General features: G+C 43.6%; 1 protein-coding gene across 1 annotated transcript in view; it reads right to left on the bottom strand.

Annotated features, from left to right (window-relative positions):
• Nucleotides 1–23,198, bottom strand: part of LOC119859961 (AGBL carboxypeptidase 4) — a 1,439,111-nt gene that overhangs the window by 14,536 nt on the left and 1,401,377 nt on the right. Inside the window, exon 12 of the mRNA XM_038412901.2 lies at nucleotides 3,440–3,536. Within this exon, the coding sequence (XP_038268829.1) occupies nucleotides 3,440–3,536 (97 nt within the window). The remainder of the gene's footprint in view (nucleotides 1–3,439; nucleotides 3,537–23,198) is intronic.

Raw genomic sequence — 23,198 nt, 5'->3', positions numbered from 1 at the left:
AGGACTTTCTCCTTGAACAAGTTTCCAGTTAACATGACAGCTTCAAAGAAATACTTCATTTCATTCACTTCTGTGTGTGTGGATATACACCACCCAGGGCCATCCTTAGGATTTATGAGGCCCTAGGCTGCATTATTAAACTAGTGCCCCTATGCCCGACTTGCCCTTAGCAACACAAACATAAGCTTACAGTACTGGAAAACTTGCCACATGCACTTTATTAAAAACAGTTTAAACAAATGAAGCACACTATAATGCTGATGGACTATACTTGCATTAAAGAAGTAGCGCTATAGAAAAAATTCTGATTTATTGACAGAATGATGCTGAGAGTCACAGTTCCTTGCAGAGACCCAACCCCCAGACCTTCTCCCTGCTGCCTAGTAAGGAGACTGCAGTGCATGCGGGGTGTGCGGGAGCTGACCCACTCTTACCTGCAATCCTGGTCATAGAAACGGACTCCGTGGGTGGGTGCTTCGGGGCTGGAGCACCCATGGGGAAAATTTAGTGGGTGCAGAGCACCCACCGGAGCCAAGCTCCTCCCCTCTGTTCTTCCCCCCTACTCCCAGTGCCTCTCGTGAGCCAGCAGCCCCGCGCTTACCAACTCCTCTCCCTCCTTCCCAGCACTTCCAGAGTGCTGCAAATAGCAGATGCATGGCGTTCAAGCTCTGTGAGGGAGAGGAAGGAGTGGGGATGGGGCATGCTCAGGGGGGAGGAGACAGGGAAGAGGTGGGGTGGGGGTGGAGCAGGGGTGGGAAGAGCTGGGGCGGGGGCAGGGCTTGAGGGAAGGGGTAGAGTGGGGGCAGGGCCTGGAGTGGAGTGGGGGTCGAGCACCCCTCAGCAAGATGAGAAGTTGGCGCCTATGGTCCTGGTGGTGCCCCAAATTTTTGGGTTCCCTACACAGCTGTGTATGCCTAAGGACGGCCCTGTACACACACACACACACACACACACACACACACACACACACACACACACGCGCGCACAAAAGAGCTATCATCCTATGTTATGTAAATAAGCCCATGATACAGATAGAAAAGGCATTTGTCTACTTACTGGGAGAATCTGATATATTAACTGAGATATCGGAACATTAGCAACATGGATCACTTAAAATCTATTCCCTAAACATACGTCGTCTTTGGGGTGAATATTAACCAATATGTAGAAATTTACTGTAGTATGTGACTAGTAGACTAACAAAAGAATTCCCCCTCCCCCAGTAGAGAGTTGTGGGGGTAACAAAAGAAATTGACACTGTGCAAAATGATTATATACTTGTATATACTTCCCTTCTGGTGTATCTGTCTCTATAGAGATGGGCCTGGATGTCTGATGAGATTATAATGCTTCTGTTAGCACTGACAGCGGCTCTTTAATTTAAAAAATAATCCTTATACCGAGGTAACTGAGTTGTGCTATTGAAGGGCATTACGCTGCCAGGTGGTAATTAGATTCTGTAATAGGCTTGGCTTCCCAGACCCAGAGGCAGTGGACACTAGGAGTCTGGGAGAAATGATATATTCCCTTTCAGGAGAAGAGAGGAGGAAGATGCTAGATTCTTTTCATCGCCAGCCCTGCTGGTCTCTGCAGAAGGACAGCAATAAGAACTGCACAGCTGGTGATCTCCCTTCATCCCGGCCCAAACTGTTATGTCAAAGTCATCAGCGGAGAAAGGGAGATGGAGAATGTGTCAACAGTTACTGCAGCAGAACGGGTACAATCTGACCATGTCAATAAGCATCTGCCAAAATGGCTGCAAGTGGAACATACTTAAGAGGCAGTGTTCTCAAAAGAATCTCTGACAGCTGATCTGTGGCCTAGACTGAAATGTGCTATAAAAATATTGTCACTAGAGCTGGTCAAACATTTTCCATCTGGACATTTTTCCCCTCTGAAAACGCTGATTTCTCTCAACTGATGCACGTTTCTGCAGAAACCTCATTACAAAATAAATCAAAACCATTTCAATTTTCATATTTTATATATAAAATACATGGAAAAATAAAATAAAATCAGCACTGAAATAATTGGACTGACCCAAAGATAATTTTTTTCTGAAATTTTTATTTGGCAGAAAATTTCCAAATTCTTTGGTTTTTCTCCAAATAAGAATGAAAGCAAATGTCAACATTGCAGACATTCCTAGGAAATGGAAATGCCAGTCCTGCTTGGTCTGTTTGTAACTTTTCATGGTGTTTTGGGTGTTCAAAGCATTGTATTTATTATAATCCTCCCTGGAGAGCTAAGGACTACTATCCTTGCTTCACAGACAGAGAAACGGAATGTATTTCTACTCTTCAGGCTGTGGGTGTAATTCCTAGCTCAAGGAGACATAACTGTGCTGGCTCTGTTTGAGCTAGTGCTCTAAAAACAGAAGTGTAATCACAGCAGTGTGAGCCATGGGAAGGTCTAGCTGCTCCCCGTACATGCCTAATGTCTTGAATGGGATCGTGTTCGGGGTAGCTAGCCCTTCTTGCATACCATACCACCACGGCTACACAATATTTTTCGCGAGCTAGCTCAGTAGGAGCTAGTGCCGGTATGTCTCCTTGAGATAGGATTTACACTTTCAGCTTTAAATGCAGATGTACCCTGAGGCACAGAAAGGTGAGGTGAATTGCTCAAGGCTATATAGCAGGCCAATGCCAGAGTTGAGATGAAGAAACTGGGAATTTGAAATGCTCTGCTCATATCCTCTTTAGTTCACGCTGCCTTATGTGGTGGTTTCACCCCATTTCCTAGTGGATATATGTCTGCATCACAACAGCATTACAACTGGTCCCTATGGCCCCAGCACCATAAACACATGTACTTCATTCTATACATGTGGCTAACCCCAGGGACTGTTCACGGTTGTCAGATTAGCCACCTGCTTCAGCAGAGAAGCTAAGCGTCAAATGGACCTGAAGCGTTAGCTGCTCTCTCTCTGTGCGAGCTGATCCCTTCGTTCAGGGCTGAGGCTCATTGGCAGGGTGGTGTATGGAATCTATCACACTATTGCTGGTGCCAGACTTGGTCTGAGGAGAAACAGAGCCATTCCCCACAAGCACGCAAGATTTCACTTTCAGAATGAAAGGTATTTAAAACACAGCAGGTCTGATTCTCCTTTCTCTTACACTGGTGTAAATTAGGAATAAGTCCATTAAAGACACTGCAGTTTGGTGTACAGTTAGCATGAGAGAAGAATCAAGTGTGATATCTCCAAAATCCCTAGAATAATATTTTAGGCATAAACCCCAGGTATTTTTCAGATCATAACTGCTTGGTTTAGAAAGAAATTTCAATAAAATAAGAAAGAATTAGAACAACAAATTTATTAGAAAGCCACAATCCTTTAGATACAAGTGAAGTGTAGTCAGGAAGGGTATTAAAAACATAGCCCTGGTAAAGCAAGAGAAACAAATGTAAAAAGAACCGAGATTGCTTTCTGACATACCGTGTGTTGGGGAAAGGTGCCAGTGGTCTCTCTGATATGGTGTTTAGCCGGTAGTAATCCAAGAATGTTCTGGCCACATTTCTCCCTAACTTCATATCTGTGAGTTTTTAGTTAAGGAACTTCTTCGAAAAGGACTGAGGGGTGAGGGGAAACAAGCAGAGGATAAAGGTAAATTACTGTTATTTGATGCATGAACAAGTTTTACATTAACCATCCCACAATGCCAAAAGCTTCAGGGCAGGGTCAACAAAATAACTTATGTCGGCAGCTAAAGTGAGTATCTTCTGGTTTGCTTCTTCTTTTCATAGGTAGAAAATATGTTGCATGAAATTATAAAGGGAAAGAAACAGGCCCCTCTGACGTACTTTGCTGAGATCCCAGTGACATTCGCGGACTTTCATCTCTCATGAGGCAAAGTAAATAACCAAGAAGTTTAATCAGGCACGGTGCACGTTAACTTGCTTCTTCTGGTCCAAGGTATCCTCCTGCAGGAAAACAGCCAGCATCTCAACAGTACTGCACTTGCCTCCAGGAGCTGAAATCTAGAATGTCATGGTACAAACTCTAAATGGTTCAATATGCAACCTCAAAGTTGGGAGCAGAATGATGGCCCACTGAAACATTGGCTTGGGCTCATCTTGAGCTCCACGCAGCTGCTGACCTAGGAAGGAGCTACTCTACGTTGGTTCTGTGGTGTAATTCCTGACCTACAGACTTGGATTTGAAAACAGAATGGGGAGGTAAACTGTTGAGACTAATCCTTGGAACTGTGAAGGGGGAGGGCATTGCACAAAATTACCTATGATGCCTTCTCTGTCTCTGATCACCATGAATTTCACTGAATGCCAAACTTAACATTCAGTACTAAGTAGACACTACACTATCAGAAAAGGAGTACTTGTGGCACCTTAGAGACTAACAAATTTATTAGAGCATAAGCTTTCGTGAGCTACAGCTCACTTCATCGGATGCATTTGGTGGAAAAAACAGAGGAGAGATTTATATACACACACACAGAGAACATGAAACAATCATTATGCTAGCTTCTCCATTGTATTTCAATGGCGAGGTCCATTTTTACAGCTACCTCTTGCCAGTGTCCATGCCCCATACAGGCCTCTATGTCTCTGTTAAGACTGCCAACTTAGTGACATGGATACTGGACTGAGACTTACAAACACATTCCCTATAGAAACTGTCACAGTTCAGGGCAACTGCACCTGTATTCCCCTATATGGTACAGCAAGAACACCCACTCCAGGTTCCCCAGCCGTTGCTTCTCTGAGGTAGAGACACCCGTCTGTCTCCCTCCTGACCAGGGTATTTGTAGGCTGCAAAGTTCCATGACTAAACTGTGATTTTCCCTGTGAAAGACAGTCTGCCTAAACAGGCCTGCTTGCTTCTCCCCCCAGAGACAGTACACTGTGTAATTGGTATCAGTTATAAGTAACCATTCAGCACTTCTTCTGCAAGTCTATTTTATTTTTAAGGGAAAAGTACTACAGAAAAAAAATATTAAAAACAACAAAAGAACCTACATGTGTGCTAATAAGCTTACCAGAGATCACCCCAACTGTCTCCATCATGGGCTCTGTCAGGTAAGTCTGTCAAGCCCCCCGAGGGGTTCTCTTTTGTGGTCACAAGTTCATAGCTCAGCTCAGAACTAGCACACTCAGGAAAAGTTTAGTCCCTCCATATAGTTCAGGGGTCTTGGACCTAGAGCTTTCAGGGGCAGGTAATTAGTAGACCATAAGTTTCCCTCCAGGGCATAGCTTCAAAAGGCCTCCCATGTCCCTCATAGGAAATCCTCTTCTCACGTATAATCTGAACAATTCTTGGAAGTTCCTAACATTTACATTAGCCAAGGCCCCAGAAAAGTTATAAACAATCCTACAACAACACCTAAACAACTACATTTTTAATACAATAGACCCCAAAGGTATTAAGCCTAATTCAGTAAAGTTTAACTTAATAAAGTTTTTCTTAATTCCATAAGGTTTGTCCAGGATATTATCACAGAGAACACTGAACAACTATCAGATGGGGACAACCTCAAATCACTAATGACCTATCTGGATTCAAACCAGCAACCTAGAGGTGAAAAGCTATAGATTCTATTACCAGTGTTGAGACATCCAGTCCCTGCCTTATTTTGACTGTCACATCATCGAGAGACTAGATCTTTCTACCTAGGTACTGATGGCATCCATCAACACATTGTCTGAGCAAGTATGTAAAAATGGAAATAGCAGTAACAATGTCTCACTCTGTCCCCCTGCCCAGCTTGTAGGAAAATAGCTCGGTTAGTTCATAGTGTGTGTGTGTGTGTGTGTGTGTGTGTGTGTGCGTGCGCGTGTGCGCACTAAGACCTTTTTGAGGAAAGCCAAAGCAAAGTGACGACATGTGCTTAGTTCAGAATGCAACGAGGATCTGGAGTTTGTTCTCACCCCACTGCAAAGCAGCAGCACACTAGAGTGAAACCACTGCAAGCATGATGAAAATTAACCCCTCAGTTTTCGGCAGAGCTGGGTCGTGCAGCTTGCCTATTTTAAGAACTGAAATGAAGGCACTTGCAATCAAACCAAACCAAACCCAGATCTTTTCTGATGTTGAAAAATGTCTGGATGAATCTCCACCCTCTACCACACAGAATCACAGACGTGTCAGGCTGGAAGGGACATTGAGAAGTCATCAAGTACAGCTCCCTTCACTGTGGCAGGACCAAGTAAACCTAGACCATCCCTGGCAGGTGTTTCAAACCTGTTTTTACAAACCTCCAATGATGGGGCTTCCACAAACTCCCTTAGAAGTCCATTCCAGAGCTTAGCTACCCTTTTACACTACTATGATAGCCTTCAATTAGCCTTCAATAGCCATAAACTTTTGAATCCTCATTCGAACCAAACCGAATGCCCCAGACTTCTTACTATTTATTATTCACATTTCTAAGGCACCCACCATAGGAACATTGAGGCAACTGAGACAGTCATCCATTACTTGTTTTCACTCAAGATTTGCTTCTCCAATTGTGTGCCTGCCAGCTTAAAACGATTTGCTGCAATCACAGCCCCCAGTATTCTGTCTGCACCAGGACGCAATAAAAATCTCCATTTGGAACCCAGTTAGCAGTACAAGTCATTAGTGGAGAAACTAAGTGTTGCTGCTTTAATAGCTCACTAATCATTTAATAATGTCACTACTGCAGAGCGCAGCGGCACCATCCATCAGCTTTTGTTTTGCTTTTAGAAATTCAGGGTCATTCCACTTCCCAGGGTGTGGATTCTCTCTTTCCCCCTTCACGAAGCACAGCAAGCTGCTTTAAATAATTAGAAGCAGGACGGCTCCTTCAAGTTTCCATCTCATTTTCATAAGGTCCAATGTCATTTCTTTGGACCAGGAAGTGAAGCTTTGGTGACGAGGAGGATTTGACAAGGGCAAACCAGTTAGCAGCCCCTGTTCGTCTTTGATAAGTCCTGTGGGGTCTCTGCCAGGCAGATCACAATTCTGTTTTTATGTCTCATCTAGAGGACAGCACCTCCATCAATTTGAAACACTGTGCTGGGTTATTAGTTTATGGAATTCATCCAAGTTTAGTCCTCAGCAGGATTTAAAACACTGACCTTCCAGTCCAGAGGCACCACTTACCAGACCTGCGTACGCCTTTGGTTTGGGCAAACACATCTAAGTTACCCTAAAGAAAGGGAAGGGGCAGGAAGGGGAAGAAAAATGAGATGCACAGAGAAAGAAAGATTAATCTTTGTAATAGCTCAAATTAGAAATCGGCAGTTTCTCTTTGTCTGACAACACTGAGTTCTCCAGCAAGTCTCAAGCCACCACAACAAAAATCATATTGTTTATGAAAAGAGGAAGACATTTTTTGATCCCAGATGATGGTGGGCAGTAAGTGTATTGTCAGCTCCCTATTATCTCAGGAGATATGGATGATGTTTTCCTGTACATTTAGAAGCACTCCCATCAATGGATAGAAGCCAGTTCTAACTGCTGTTCTGAATGGGGATGCTAATGGAAAATGGCATTAATTGGCTTTAAACCACAGCATTATATCATGCTAGGGTGGATCAACCCTGGTGTTATAATTTATTAGCACTGTTTTCTCCTCCTTGCAGTTGTTTGTTCCTGTTGTTTCTATGAGGCTGAAATTAATCTTTCATCACTAATCAGTGCTGCCCTGATCTGATCTGATTGCGAGCATAAGTCAAGTCAAGTTAGATACAGTGATAACAATGACAAAAAGTGGGAGGTTTTGGAGAGGTGGTGTCATGGGAGCTTTTCTTTTTGCGCTATCACCATGTAACACACCAAAATAACGCATCCTTCCTCACAAAAAGCTACTTCTGAGAAGCATAAAAACAGTGGCTGCTCATAGGCTTATGTATGTTCTAGTGTATTTGAAAATGCATTTAAATCTGATACACAGAAATCATTAGCAATGGGGTAACTTGCTAAAAGGTCAGAGGTTTTGAGGCCTAGCTTCTTCCCATTGATGTTTATGGTAAAACTCCCACTGATCAGTGGGAACAGGCCTGAGTCCTTAGGTTGGGAAAGCACCCTGAAAGCTTCAGATGATTGAATATCTGAACCTCCTGGGTCTGCATATCTCAAACAGGCTTTTTGGTGAGAGTTATGGCACTTTAAAAACAAAGGTTGGATGTCTATCTAACAGATATGGTCTAGATCAGCCACAAGATATATGCTTGATGTGGGAATTACTGGGTGAGGGTCTTTGGCCTGTGTTATTATACAGGAGGTCAGATTAGATGATCACAATGGTCCCTTCTAGCTTTAAACCCTATGAATCTATGAACTTTCTGCATTTGGTCCGTCTGGACATACCAGCAGAGTCGGCTGTCTCCCAGGATTCCCACACATGATATCACAGTAGGTATATTTCCAGGTCTTCTGTCTCTGGTCCCAGTCAGGACCTGAAAGCACAGAAGCTCATCAAAACACAACAGAATGGCAAAGTTGGTTCTTCTTTGTTATTCGTCGGATATGATTCCTCAGCTCAGCGATTCTTGGCTGACCTTTGCCTCCTCAGTGTATAGGCAGGAATTATGCATAATCCAACACCATGCATTTTTCTCTGAAGGAAAATCCACAGTGATTATGAATTACAGAATCGTTACCATGCACATAAAGCAAGTGAGTAATGCTTATATCAGTATGTAAATAAATAAGTAAATAAATCCAAGTACAGCCACAATAATACTGGATGCACAACAGGGTGACTGGATGATTTGACATCTGGTTCCACATGTGATTGATGCAAAAGAACGATTTTGCAGAACTACTCTATGTACACAGGACCTGATTTCTCAAAAACGAATGCCCCTTTAAACTGACCTGAATATGTAAGTTACATTTACACCCAGAGCTGAGGAAATAATTGTTTTTTTCAGTTTTGTGGTTGAACTGAAAAATCCAAAAAAAGAATAATTTGTTTCAAACTGAAACTGGATTTTTTTTGTTTGGTTTTTCATTTTTCTCACCGAAACCAAAAAAAACCCAATTTTTTTTTGTTGAGGTTGATTGAAATGTTTTGCATGTTGATTCATAAACAACATTTTGCTTCAAAAATATTGTTTTGAAACAAAATATCAAAAATGTTGGGTTTTGAAAATGTGCAAACAAAAATGTTTCAACATTTCCAAAAATTTTCAGCTGAAATTATTAACCGAATTTGTCACTAATTTCAGGACCTCAAAAATGCACTTTTAAGCTAATTGACTATTGGCCAACCAAAAATATCATCCAGTTTTATTTCTGATCAGTTTAAGGCTCTTATCCACTGTCAGGATGGCATAAAGGGGCCTTAGTATCAATGCAAATAAGGCCTACAGTATCAGAACAAAGTAGAAAATGTTTTCTTCCTCTTGCTGCGCATGTTCCTGAGGGACCCAGGTAGGAACTACATCTTCAACTGTATATTAACAACCATAAGAAGAGGGTGATATTAGCACCATTAAATTTTAATTTGTTATAATGCATGTTGCTCCAACTTCCCTCTAGAAACTGGCACACATTATAGTTTTAAGTAAGCTGGCTAAAACCAGAACAATGCAACTTCATTAGTTACACCAAGAATGAATTTGACCCATTGTACACATGCAGGCTGAGGAGATGAACTCACATTAAACTCTGGGAATATGTTCTGATACAGTACCAGAAAGATATTAGGGTAAGTCCATTCCCATTGAAATGTTTCCGATCTTTGTATTGTTTAATTCATACCACTTACCAAATCTGGAAAGAAATCCTTGTGGGATAGCTGACCTCAGCCCTTCACACAGTTAATGAAAATTACAGAGCTGATTTTGTTTGATACACAGAAAGAAGGGTGGGGGAGTAAGCAATTTATGTGAAAATTCAACTTAGGCAATTTTCTTCTCTTCCTGACTAGTGTTCTGAAATACACTGGGGAAGGAGTGGCAAGAAAACTGGAGGCTTTAACAGTTGTTTTATTTCCTACTTCCAGTTAGGTTGGAAATGCAAGAAGAACAGAACAACAATTTCCAGCTCCAAGAGGAGCCCGAAAGTACCGAAAAATCATGTTTTGAACTTTCTCAAGACCCAGTTGGTCCATCCTTGATTATACCTTACACATTTGCAGTATGTTTCTGCATTTCTAACTATTCTTATTAGACATTCCTCACTTGTGTTTGACAAATAACGCTTTTTGTGGTCCAAGTGAAATCAGCTGCATGCTTGATAGCAGAACCACTGCTACTGGCCATCACACCAAAAAGATGATTGAAACAATTTCACAGCTCAGAATCGCTGGGAGATCAAAGAGTCAAAGGTCATAATTGTGCACTATGGAATGCAGGAACCAATTGACTCTCTCTTCCCCTCCCTGCAGCTTGTGTTTTGGGACAGGGCATAATTACTAGCACTGACAAGAGTGAACCCAAGAAGAATAAGAAATGTGGGGGGGGAGGGGGAGATATTTTTAAAAGGCCTTTTGAATACACTTAGTTTTCAAGCTAAAAATAGGAGAGAGATTGAGATGCACGATGGTCCAAGCGATTGTGGATGTTAGGAACGAATGAATTGATTTGGGGAGGAAGATGATAAATCCTGAATTGTTGACTGCATTCTGGGCAGCCTCTGAGCCAGCAGCACGATAGGACCTGCAGAAGGGAGAACGCTTGGCATATGGCTCGCCTCAGTGTCCCCTTGTGATAAGGAATCTGTTGGAGGGCCAGTGATTGGGAATTGGAAGTTTAGGAATGGGGGGGGGGGGAAGGAATTAAAGGCTTGATCCAAAGACCGCTGATGTCAGTGAGAGCCTTCAGACCCTTAGTAGGGTTGGGAGTGTGTACACAAGAACCACCACTGAACAACTTGAAACTCACCCATCATTTTCAGGCTAAGTCCTTTCTTCAAGTGCCAGCTGTGGTGATGGTGGCTAGGAGATGCTTGAGGCCAAGGGAGAGTAGGTGTGAAGGTGCAGGGCATTAGTGACAGTGCCCAGATGCACTTCCGAGGAAGTGCAGAGGCAGGGGGAATGCCTCCTCGGCCCAGGATGAAGCACACTCTGGAAGGACAGGGATTTAGTCTCTTTATCCAAAATGAATCTCAGACCATTTTGAGGTCACACCTCCCGCACAGTGCCTGCCTCAGAACTCCAGCCGGGATGGGGCCCAGCTAAGCTCCCTGCATCTTGTGCTCAAGTGCAAACACTGGGACCATGGATACCCTGGCCTAATTGCATATAACGATGCAGGGGACTCCCGGTGCCCTATCTCCTGCCCTTGTGCGTGACTCTGGGTAGCCTAGCTGTAAAGTGTTCATTTGAAAGAGTGGAAGACAAATACTGAGTCCAGTTCTGGTGCCCACAATTCAAAAAGAATGCTGATAAATTGGAGGGATTCAGAGAAGACCTATGAGAGAAGATTGAAAAAAAGGGGGTTGTTTAGTCTGGAAAAGAGAAGACTGAGACCTCCTTTGTAAAGTGCTTTGAGATCTACTGATGAGAAAAGCTATGTAAGAGCTAGGAATTAGTTTTATTATTATTTAGCATAATAGACAGATGGTTAAGGGGTGGACTTGGTCACTGTCTTTAAGTACCTGCATGGGAAACAGGAATTTGATAATAAAGAGGATTTTCACTCTGTCAAAGATTAAGGTTGCCAATTCTGGTTGGACATATTTCTAGGGGTTTCATCACACAACATAATCTTTAATTAAAGATTAATCTTTAATTCCTGGTGTCATAAATATAAAGGGAAGGCTAACCACCTTTAAATCCCTCCTGGCCAGAGGAAAAACCCTTTCACCTGTAAAGGGTTAAGAAGCTAAGACAACCTCGCTGGCACCTGACCAAAATGACCAATGAGGAGACAAGATACTTTCAAAGCTGGAAGGGGCAGGGAGGGGTGGACAAAGGGCTCTCTCTGTCTGTGTGTTGCCTTTGCCGGGACCAGAGCAGGAATGCAGGTCAGAACTCCTGTAAAAAGTCAGTAAGCAATCTAGTGAGATATGCGTTAGATTCTGTTTTGTTTAAATGGCTGATAAAATAAGTTGTGCTGAATGGAACGTATATTCCTGGTTTTGTGTCTTTTTGTAACTTAAGGTTTTGCCTAGAGGGATTCTCTATGTTTTGAATCTGATTACCCTGTAAGGTAAACCCTGATTTTACAGAGGTGATTCTTTTACTTTTTCTTTAATTAAAATTCTTTTAAGAACCCTGATTGCATTTTCCTTGTTCTTAAGATCCAAGGGTTTGGGTCTGTGTTCACCTATGCAAATTGGTGAGGATTTTTATCAAGCCTTCCCCAGGAAAGGGGGTGTAGGGCTTGGGGGGATTTTTGGGGGAAAGACATTTCCAAGTGGGCTCTTTCCCAGTTATATTTGTTAGACGATTGGTGCTGGCAGCAATAAAGTCCAGGGACAAAAGGAAAAATAGTTTGTACCTTGGGGAAGTTTTAACCTAAGCTGGTAAAAATAAGCTTAGGGGGTTTTTCATGCAGGTCCCCACATCTGTACCCTAGAGTTGAGAGTGGGGAAGGAACCTTGACACCTGGAGACTGCAGGGAAATCCTGGAGGGCTGACAACCCTTATACAACAACATCCAATGGCTGGAAGTTGATGCTAGACAAATTCAGACTACAAATAGGGCCCAAAGTTTTAACAGTGAGGGTAATTAACCATTGGGACAATTTACCTAGGATTCTGGCCAATTCTCCATCACTTGAAATTTTAAGATCAAGATTAAATATTTTTCTAAAAAAATTGTGCTCTAGTTCAACCACAACTATTGTACTTGAAGCAGGAATTAATACAGCAATGTTCTATGGCCTGTGTTATGCAGGAGAAGCTGTACGATCATAATAGTCCCTTTGGCCTTAAACTCATTAATCTATGAAATTGCCTCAATAAAATCAGCCTGGTGCCACAGACCTGAAAAGGATACAGAGAAACGGTCATTTGCTGGGTTAAGCCATGAGAAGTTTACTATTTAAGACTCTGATCCAAAATCCATCAAAGTCAATGGAAAGGTTCCTTCTGATTTAAATAGGTTTTGGAACTGGCCTTCAGCACCAAGGTCACATCAGCACTTGCAGCGGGCAAAAGTACAGGAAACTAGGTTGTGCTCCGGAACCAGCCTTTGCTGGCAGCGCTCCCCTTTCAGAGCATTTCTTCAGAGGAAAAGGAAGTTTGGCTCTGATGCTGTATCTTTAATACCACTTACAGTCTCTAACTAATAATCAAGCTTCATTTTGGTGGAGCGCAATACAAAACGCCGTGGTTTAAAGCCCAGAGATTAGGCATGATACAGCAAATTTGGATTTCTTTCTTTCTTTAGTGCAGAAACCCTGGCTGCAGGTTATTTAGTGCAAATGGGTCTGTTTGGAGGTGGAAGGGAAATAAATTGATTGCAAATTTTCAATTAAAAGAAGTAGCCTTTTGAAAAGATTGTAGGTTTTATGAAGAAGTGGGAAATAACCCAAGAGGCTGGAGCCGTCGGCCATAAAGATAAGAAAAAAAGGGGAAGAAAACTTTATTTTGTGGGAGAAGGAATAAAAAATGGGGATAACAATCTCATTTCCATTGTCTTCTCAATTTAGGGTGACCATACATCCTGTTTTGGCCAGAACAGTCCCTTTTTAAAGCCCTGTCCTGGCCATCCTGACTTTTTTTTTTTTGGCAAAACTAGGCCTTTGTCCCATTTGCTCTTGTCAACTGAGCATCAGTGGAAAGGTTCCATTGACCATCAGTTGGCAAGGCCAAATGGGACAAATGCCCAGTTTTGCAAAAAAAAAGTGGGGTACGACCCTTAGCAGGGTGCAGAGGAACATGCTGGGGGACAGGGAAGGACAAGCGGCAACATCAGCCCTGCAAGGGAGGGAGGGCTTGAGAGAGTGGCTGATGCCAGACCAGCCCTGCACGAGCAGATGGCAGGGAATCTTGGGCCAGCCCTGAGCTCAGGAATTAGAGGGGGACCTCAGGCCAGTCTTGAGCAGGAGGGCTCGGGCCAGCCATGGGCGTACAGGCCGTAGGGGGGTCCTTGGGCTGGCCCCATGCAGGTGGGTGGGGGTGGGGCTTTGGGCTGTCCACATGGGGGCAAGTGGCAGCGGGGCTCTGCCTGGCTCAATGTGGACAGGCAGCGAGGGGTGGAGGGAAGCTAAGTTGGGGGAAGATGCTGCAGAAGAGTCATTCCCCATGGGCAGAGCAAAGGGGCTTCTTTGAGGTTTGAGGAGGGGATGGTGCCAGGAGGTGATACTCCCCCATTCTGTACCTCGAGTGTCAGGTTCTTCAGCCATCCACCCAGGAAGGTGGAGAGGCTAATCTGGTCCTTAGTGAATTTCTTTCCTTTTCCCTCTTGCCCTTAAATAAAATAAGGAAGTGTATGGCATCATTGCAAGGTTCCTGGGCATTGTGAAGTGACAACAGCTGGACACACCTAGAGAGGAACTTAGCACGGGGACGAACACTGGGAACTGTTGTGGTACAAAGCTGAAGCCACCCATAGATCCAGATGGAATTGATAGGATTCCTACCATGCTGAGAAGGAGCAAAAACTGCTTGGAAGCACAGGAAATTTGCTACAAATGCTCAACCTGACCATAAGGAACCCTGAGGCCATGCCTGCCAGATTCTGCGTGTGCCAGACCAGGGAGGAAAGATGCTCTCTCTACACCTCAGCAGGTTATTTTTCAACACAAGCACCACTCAGGGTCAGAGAACAAGCCCTTCATCCGTTCGTGGCTCAGTCATGTGTGAGGTATAATCAAACAAATGTTGGAGAGAGCAAGGCGTGTTCTTGTGATGTAGGACTGGGAGTTGGAACTCCTGTTCCAAACCCAGCTCTCCCAGGGTGTCCTTCTGTGACCGTGAGCCAGCCCTTGCAAACCTTTTTGCCTAAAAGTTCCCCTCTGTAAAATAATAATCACACACACACGCATACAGATACATCCCTCTCCCTACTCCTCACATTTATACACTGCCAGCCCACATAGACGTAGATATTGATATATATATAATCTATGACTCGGTCCCCGCCATCAAACTGCTCACTGTACTGCACAAAAGAATGAAAGCAAAGCCAATGTAATATAATGCATATTACCCACTTAAAAGCCAAACACATAAAAAAACCTATCGACTAATTCCTTTTTCTTTAAAAAATGAAATAATTATGACGTGGGACCCATGGCTGTGATTCTATCAATGTCTTGGGCAGATGAAGCTTCCAGGGGCTGTTAAAGAGGAAAGGATAAAATGAGATGGATGTCAGGGAGCAATGACATCTAAACTATCCAAAAAGAATACAGACTAACACGGCTGCTACTCTGAAACCTAAACTATCCAGCCAATCACCGTTGCCACATTCCAGCCAAGAGGTGGCTGCATTTCAGTGATGGATAAAAAGGATCTTTGTGTATAGTTTTAGAAGCGCTCCGAGATCCTGTGGGATGACAGGCAGCGTGGACAATGGGCTGGATTCTCTGCTGAGCTGCATCTTTTACAGTCCTTCCACCATTGCAAGCAATTATGATTCAGCAGCACTTTACACCCTCTCTGCATGGGTGCAAATGACACCACAGGGGGCAGGGCAATGGAATGTCACCGTCAAAGGAAAGGCACTCCAGGCAGAGTGATTTACAACAGTGTAACAGCACAGCTTTCCGTGGAGTTGCTCCAGATTACACTGGTGAAAGGGAGAAGCAAATCAAGGGTCTTATTACTAGTACAGAAGCCAATGGGAGTTTGCCTGAGTGAGGGACGGGTAAAAACATTTTACAAATCTGTTTTCCCCCCCCACAGAAATTGCCTCACTTTATATGACAATTCCCATTTCCACATAAATTTAGCATTTTCTGAAACCTTTGATTTTCCCTTTTTGTTTTACATGCAAGCTGTAATGCAGCGATAAGGTGATTTTACATTATATATATCCCTGCACAAATAGTACTGCTCTGCCTTCTCCTCTGATTGCAATCACAAAGCCCATGCTAAAAGACTCCTGAAAGCTATTTGCCAAAGCCAGTCTAGTTTTATGGCATAGCCCCTGGGGAGGGGTGTTGGCAGCATTGGGACTATACCTTAAGTAAGCTGTGGCTCACGAAATCTTATGCTCAAATAAATTTGTTAGTCTCTAAGGTTCCACAAGTACTCCTTCTCTTTTTGCGGATACAGACTAACATGGCTGCTACTCTGAAACCTTTCTCTCTCCAAGGTTATGAGGCTGTGAATGCCTGCGGCTCTGCTATTTCCCACAGAGCATTTAACTCAGATGGGGATGTGGCCTTACAAAACGTCAGATCTAGAGACTTTGGGCTGAGTTCTCTCATTTACACCAATATAAACTAGAAATACCTCCATTGAAGGGAGTGGCATTACACCAATGTAAAACTGGTGGAAGTCAGAGGAGAATCAGGTCATTTTAACCTAAAGAGGAGTTTCTAATGCAATCAGCTATTCTGGGTATTAGCAGACATCTGTATTAACTGGTGGGATGGCTTTAAAGTCAGGGAATGGCCTTGTGAACAGGTTTCAGAGTAGCAGCTGTGTTAGTCTGTATCTGCAAAAAGAACAGGAGTACTTGTGGCACCTTAGAGACTAACAAATTTATCTGAGCATAAAAGAATACGCAAAAGAATAAAGGGACAGGGACAAATCTGACATCAGGAATCATAACATTCAAAAACCGGTAGGAGAACGCTTCAACCTCTCTGGCCACTCGTAACAGATTTAAAGGTGCCACAAGTACTCCTGTTCTCCTTGTGAACAGGGCATTTGTACTAAGGTATCTGTAAACCAACACAATCTGTAGCCTCTGGAATTTTCTCAGAGGCTTCTCTGGTAACTCAGCATTATCCAGCATCTCATTTATGGCTGTACCATAAAAATCATCTTACCTCCACGTTGTCCTTTTTTACTACGAGCCCTGTTATTACCTCTTACTCGTGAGTAACTCTCCTATGCAGTGGATTGGGAGTTCAGACTGAATGAAAAGTTCTCAAAGCAAGATTCCAGAGGAGAAGAGGCAACTGGGACATAAATAGATTTTCTTTTAAAGAACGCTTTTTGGAGAGAACAAATGTTGGTGGAAAGTTGGACACTGCTGTGCCCAGACCAGGGTCTATGGTGGTGACCAATATTATCTCATTGTTTCTGTTTACTCCCCCTCTGTCGGTATCAATCTGTTATCTCTTGTCTTATACTTAGACTATAAGGTCTTGGTATATTGCCTAATGCAGTGGGGTCCTGGTCAACGACTGAGGCCCAAGATGCTGTGGGAATCTAAAGAACTGCTCTGAATAATAATGCCAGGAAGTTAATTTCCCTCTATTTATCAACCAAACAAGTTCAACGGCCATGCAGGCTTTCATACACTGCCCCGTTGCAGTGCCTCAAACACTAGCCTGGAGGGACCTCCTCTACAGGATAGCTCAGTCCTCGGGGACTCTTCTACTGCCAGGAAGACATTTGTTAGGTACCAGCAGTGGTTTTGAAGCAAGGATGCTGATCCACTGGGAACTGGACTGAGACTAACAAGCTCTTTTTGCTGCATGGCCCCCAGAATGGGAACAGTTTTCACAAACTTGTTTTAAACTGGCAGCTTAGAGTCTTTGGCCCAGATCCTCCGTTGTCCTGACAGGGGAGAAGCAGAGTTTTGTGGGCAAGCATCAGGGAGTCTGGTTACGGTTTCCTGCTCTTGGGGCTGGTTTTGCTTTGGCTTAGTCATGAGGCCTGCCCCAAACTCCACCAGCTTGGCAACATCTCCAGGGAACTGCTAGAGCATGCTTCAGCGAAGGGTGGAGGAGGTGGCTCTATGCCCACTGGGGATTACCTTGTGTTGGAGGAATAGCTAGAAGGGGAGATGTGGTTTCTTCTCACACCTTTTGCACTGCCAAGATGCAGAGTGAGGGACCGGGCTATCCATTACTGATCCAATGAGACCAGCCGGATATCCATCCCTACCTCTCCATCAATTAAGATGGCCTACAATTTAAAACTAAACTTCTCTCGGAGGTGCTGTCCGCAATCACAGAGAGAAGCTCTCCTCGGGCTGAGGAACTGAGCCCATACCCTGCAGTGCCGAGTCGGACTGCTTTCATTTGAAATCGTTCTGCCTTCTCGAACTAATTCAAATATCGGTTGCACTCTGCCTTGCTTTTCAAAGGCAGCTCAAACAAACCCACAAACAAACTGACTCCATTAGGAGCTGCCAGAGTGCACCCCTTTGGAAAGGTTAATAAGTCTGAATGGGGTGGAAGAGGTGGAGGAAAAAGGAGGGGGCTGATTCTGGGAGGTGCTGGGATGGGAGTCAGTGGGAGAGGAAACTGCTCAGCACTGCACAGGATCAGGACCAGAGGGAGAGCCCGGTTTCCTTGGCACCGCATGCCTCTGAGGTCTCTATAATTCATTAGAAAAGGCAGGGTGCAGAATAATCATTGCATGGGGGCGAAGTGGGGACTATCACTAACTAAGATCCCTAGGAGCCTGGCATCTCCAATCTCTAGCTCCCATTTGAGTCCCTGGTCTCCCTGAAGTGAGCGATCCACAAAGCTGAATATTGACAAAACATAATGAGCTCATTGAAATCTAAGCACTGCAATTAGCAGGGAAGAATGGAGCAGAGGGGCTGGGAGGCAAACTGTCATTATTTATTATGTCGATAATAACTTACATGGAGTTAAAAATATAAACATATCCCAATGCTCGCTGGTATTTTCTAGCCCTCCATTAGCTCAATGCCCAGTGAGTACGTGAGACCCAAAACACATGAAGGCAAATGGCTAAGGCCTCGGTCTTTAGCCCACACACCCTGGGTCCACCAAGGCCAGCAGATCCGCAGGATCAGTGAGCAATGAGTGGATACAAGCCAAAAGAGACAGTATGTAACATCCCCCTCCTCCTCAGACATTATCCCGTGCTAATAACGGAGTCAGGGTGATGCAGAGAAGAAATGGAGCTTTCCAGACAACCTGTCCCTGCCTCATGTTCATCCAGGAACAGTTTTCATTCCCTCCAAGTCTCATACACCGCCAGCCCCTTTTCATTTGATGTTGATATTCACCCCTGCTGTTGAGATGTTGCTTCCACAGCCCTGCGGATAATAAGGGCTCCTCACTGACTAAATCAAACCCCATCTTGGACACCCTGGAGTTGGTAAGGAGTTGTCATACACTGATGTGTGGGGGCTCTGTGAGGCATTGTGACTTATGGATGCAGTACCCTGTGGGAACACAGTCTCTGTACCAGCCCTTCTGTGCCCTGCCCTCAAAATGAGACAAGCACTTTAGCTGAGTAAATTCCCCACAGATGAAGGTACAGAGGAAACCATCTCTCGCCTCCCGAGCACCGACGGTCTTTGTAGAGTCATAGGTTAAAAGCCAGAAAGGACCATTAGTGTGATCTCTTGTACAATGGAAGCCTTAGAACGTCATCCAATTACTCCTACATTGAGCCCAATAATAGGTGTTTGACTAAAGCATATCATAGAGAAAGGCATGCAGTCATGAGCTGAAGACATCAAGAGATGGCGAATCCAGCACTTCCCTTTCCTACCCACTATCCCTCTCTTTTCTGAGTCCTGAAATGTGAGGGAGAAATAAAAAAGAATCGGGACAAAAGTAGACACCTTTTAGATAGCATGGTGAGAACAGCCAATGGAAGAAATGAACCCTCTCCATGGGCTAGTTCCCAAGGAAAATTATATACTTGGGAATACAAAAGGAGAAGATCGAAAACTCAGCGTCACCAAAATTATAAGTAGGGGTGACCCTTATCAAAGGTTCCAGTCTCACCCATTGTCCAGGCCAACAAAGACCAACCAATGGTCTCCATCAGCTTAAGGGACAGTGTCAGTCAAGTGCTAATGGAGAAATAGCTTGGAGTGAAAACATATTGAGACAGATATTGGTATAGGACACAGAAAGGGGAAAATCGTGGTGTGGAGAAGCTTGCTTTGACCGTGCCTCACCAGGTATATAAACTGAAATATGCTTGTGGACTTGGTAGGAAATGGTTTCCTTACAGATGACGGGGAGTATGTGTGTGCTTTTTGGGTAGTTCCTGGGTCCTCTCACTGCACAGGTATACATATGTGGCATCATCTGAGCCACAGCAACTAGAATTTATTGAGGCTTCTTCATTAAAACTAAAGTGAAATGTAAAAAGTATGGGGGGGAGGGAAGGGAAATAGGAGAAGAGTGTATTTCAGTAGAACATGCTCAGAGAGAATGCAGGAGGTGGTGGGTGAAATTGAATGGGAGAAAGGCAAAAACAGAGTAAATAGAAATTGTTCAAAGATAATTGAAAGTATGTCCGAGCACTTGTGTGTGCTAGCTAGCAATAAATATGCTGCTGGGAAAGCGAGCCAGTTTGGGCAAATAAAGGAAGTGGGAAAAAAAAAGCAATCAAGGGGAAGGAAAAAGCAAATGCAAGCAGAGCTGTAGTGTAGAGGAACACAGGACAAAGAATGAAGCCGAGAGGCTGGAAATGATGCAGAACTATGCATCTTGAATTGCATTCAAATAGTGCCCTTCAGCCTAGATGCAGTGGCCTGGAAGAGCAGCAGCTGGATGGAGGTCTGTATTGTAGGTGATGGCATCTGTCAGGGATAGTTGGTGTGTGGGGAAACATGGCTGGACACAATTACTTCTCACTTGCTATATTGGAAGAGGTAAGCCAGAAAGTACCTGAAATCAGGCTTTGCTTTAAATGTGGTTCCATTGGGTATGAAGCAAGTGAGCTTCAGCATGTAGAAAGAAAAGGAGTACTTGTGGCACCTTAGAGACTAACAAATTTATTAGAGCATAAGCTTTCGTGAGCTACAGCTCACTTCATCGGATGCATCCGATGAAGTGAGCTGTAGCTCACGAAAGCTTATGCTCTAATAAATTTGTTAGTCTCTAAGGTGCCACAAGTACTCCTTTTCTTTTTGCGAATACAGACTAACACGGCTGCTACTCTGAACTCAGCATGTAGAGTAATTCTGGTGATCAGTGTCAGCTCCCATCTCTCCAGGGCAGGTACCAGTGTTGAGCACACCTTGCTAGAACAGACAGGTTCTCGCCTCTCTAAGCAGAGACTTACATTGAGGATAAGCAGAAGTTCTTCGATATGAAATGGGCTCTCCTACATAAAAAGCCATTCCTTTATCCAGGGGAAATACTACACAGAGAGTTAGGAGATCTAGTGAGAGGTTCTGAGGCAATCAAGGCCAATACAACAGAAGTACAAGGCAAATGTTTCTGTTCAGATCCGTATAGTGGATCCTGATCCTGTTTTATTGTCTTCCTTCGTGGATGCCCAGAAAGCCTTCTGTGATCAAATGGGAGTGCCATGTATACAGAGGAGAACAGAATATCACAATGTGGATTCAACAGTCAAATTTCGCCCTTCCGACTTTCAAATAAATAAAGTATAGAATTAATTAATGCAGGACAGCATGTGGTATAAATTGTAGAGAATTAATTGCAGATAACAATAGTGGATAATAAAATACTTGGTTTTTATCTGTTAACTTAAAGAGGCCAGTCAGAGTTATCATCCCCATTTTACAGATGACATAACTGAGGCACCGAGAGCTTAAGTGACTTGCCCAGTGTCACAAAGCAAGTCAGTGACAGATCCAACAAAAGCAACAAGGTTTCCTGACTCACGGTTTGTGCTCAGTCCATAAGACTACAGTTTCCCTATGGTACTCATATACTCACAAACTGCCAATTATGTGTGGCAGGATAAAACCCCTCAACACAAAAAATTCCCCTATACTGTACGATGTAGGGGAATAGTGTGAAAATATTTTGACAAGTATTTGCTTGAATTGTAAAAACAAAGTCCCAGCTCTGCTCCCAAGCCTGGAACTGGCATCAAATTCAGTTCTTGGGTGATTTCCCACCCCTGTTATTCAACCAACGCTTCCTCATTACAACTCATGCACCATGGTCTAATAGGGCTTGACCCAAAGCCCACTGCTTTCACTGGGCTTTGGGTCATTTGCATGGTTAATAAACCACAGGATTCTTTCAGGAGGCTAAAAAGAGATGGAGAGAGAATTTAAGGGATCCAGACAAGGAGTTAAGGGATGTCTGCGGATGAGATGTGAAAAGAGGCGGAAAGGTGCCTCGCTCAATATCTTGGCCCTTGTCTATGCCTCTGAGAATGACCTGCAATGTACGTATTTGATTAAAAATGGAAGAGACCAACCCACCCCAGTACACACATTCCCCAATTGTCATGGAAGCCTGATCTGTTCTGTTTGTTGCGCCACTTCTCATGCAAGCCGCAAAGTGCCTTTGAATTCTGTTGTCTTGGACAGTATGGAAGATTTCCTAATGCTTGTTTGCTGCATCTTCCCATCATGCCTGCATCTTGGAGGAAAGACAGACTAGTTCATTTTGAAGTCAAGTATCCATCTTTTCGACTGCTTGCATAGACCAGGGCATCAATAAATTAAAGCTTCTAGGGATTAATTGACTGGAGCAGTGTTGGTTAGCTTTATGACTAAATGGGAACTAATCAGCTACCAAGCAGAACGGAGTAGTGTTACATTTGCACTCAAAAAGAAAAGGAGTACTTGTGGCACCTTAGAGACTAACAAATTTATTTGAGCATAAGCTTTCGTGAGCTATAGCTAACTTCATCGGATGCAGGTCACGAAAGCTTATGCTCAAATAAATTTGTTAGTCTCTAAGGTGCCACAAGTACTCCTTTTCTTTTTGCGAATACAGACTAACACGGCTGCTACTCTGAAACCTGTCATTTGCACTCAGTGAGTTTGAGCAGAGAGAAGAATAAAAAAAGATTATGAATGCCGAACATGGGAGAAAACCTTTTTCCTTCTTAAAGAAAATGTACACAGGCTTTTTTAGATCTGAAATGATATCTCCCTCAACTTCCTTTCTTTGTGAAAATCACTACTTCTGAAGCAGAAATTCTACTGAAAGGAAGATCCTATTATCAGCAGCAGTCACATTTCACAGCAATGTGATTAACTGCCGGTCACATGGTACCCTAGCTTACCACATGTAGACAGCTCAATAATTTTAACGAGGAAAGAAGATCTTTCTTTCACTTCAGACTTCCCTTACAAGGCAGGCAGTGAATTTGACCCTTAAGGAAGACCCTGCAGGGACCTGGATATCAGTTATCAAGTCTAAATATTCATCCCAGATCCATGTTGATGGGAAGTGTAGCATCCTCATCTCGAGTTCTCCCCCCAGAACAAAACCAGTCACCTTGGCCAGGAAATGTACTACCTCAATCACAGTCACACTT

The sequence above is a fragment of the Dermochelys coriacea genome, chromosome 8 (genome assembly GCF_009764565.3).
Source record: "Dermochelys coriacea isolate rDerCor1 chromosome 8, rDerCor1.pri.v4, whole genome shotgun sequence".
NCBI classification, from domain to species: Eukaryota; Metazoa; Chordata; order Testudines; family Dermochelyidae; genus Dermochelys; species Dermochelys coriacea.
Note: the sequence above shows the minus strand (reverse complement) of the source record. Positions and strands in the feature narration are given on the sequence as shown.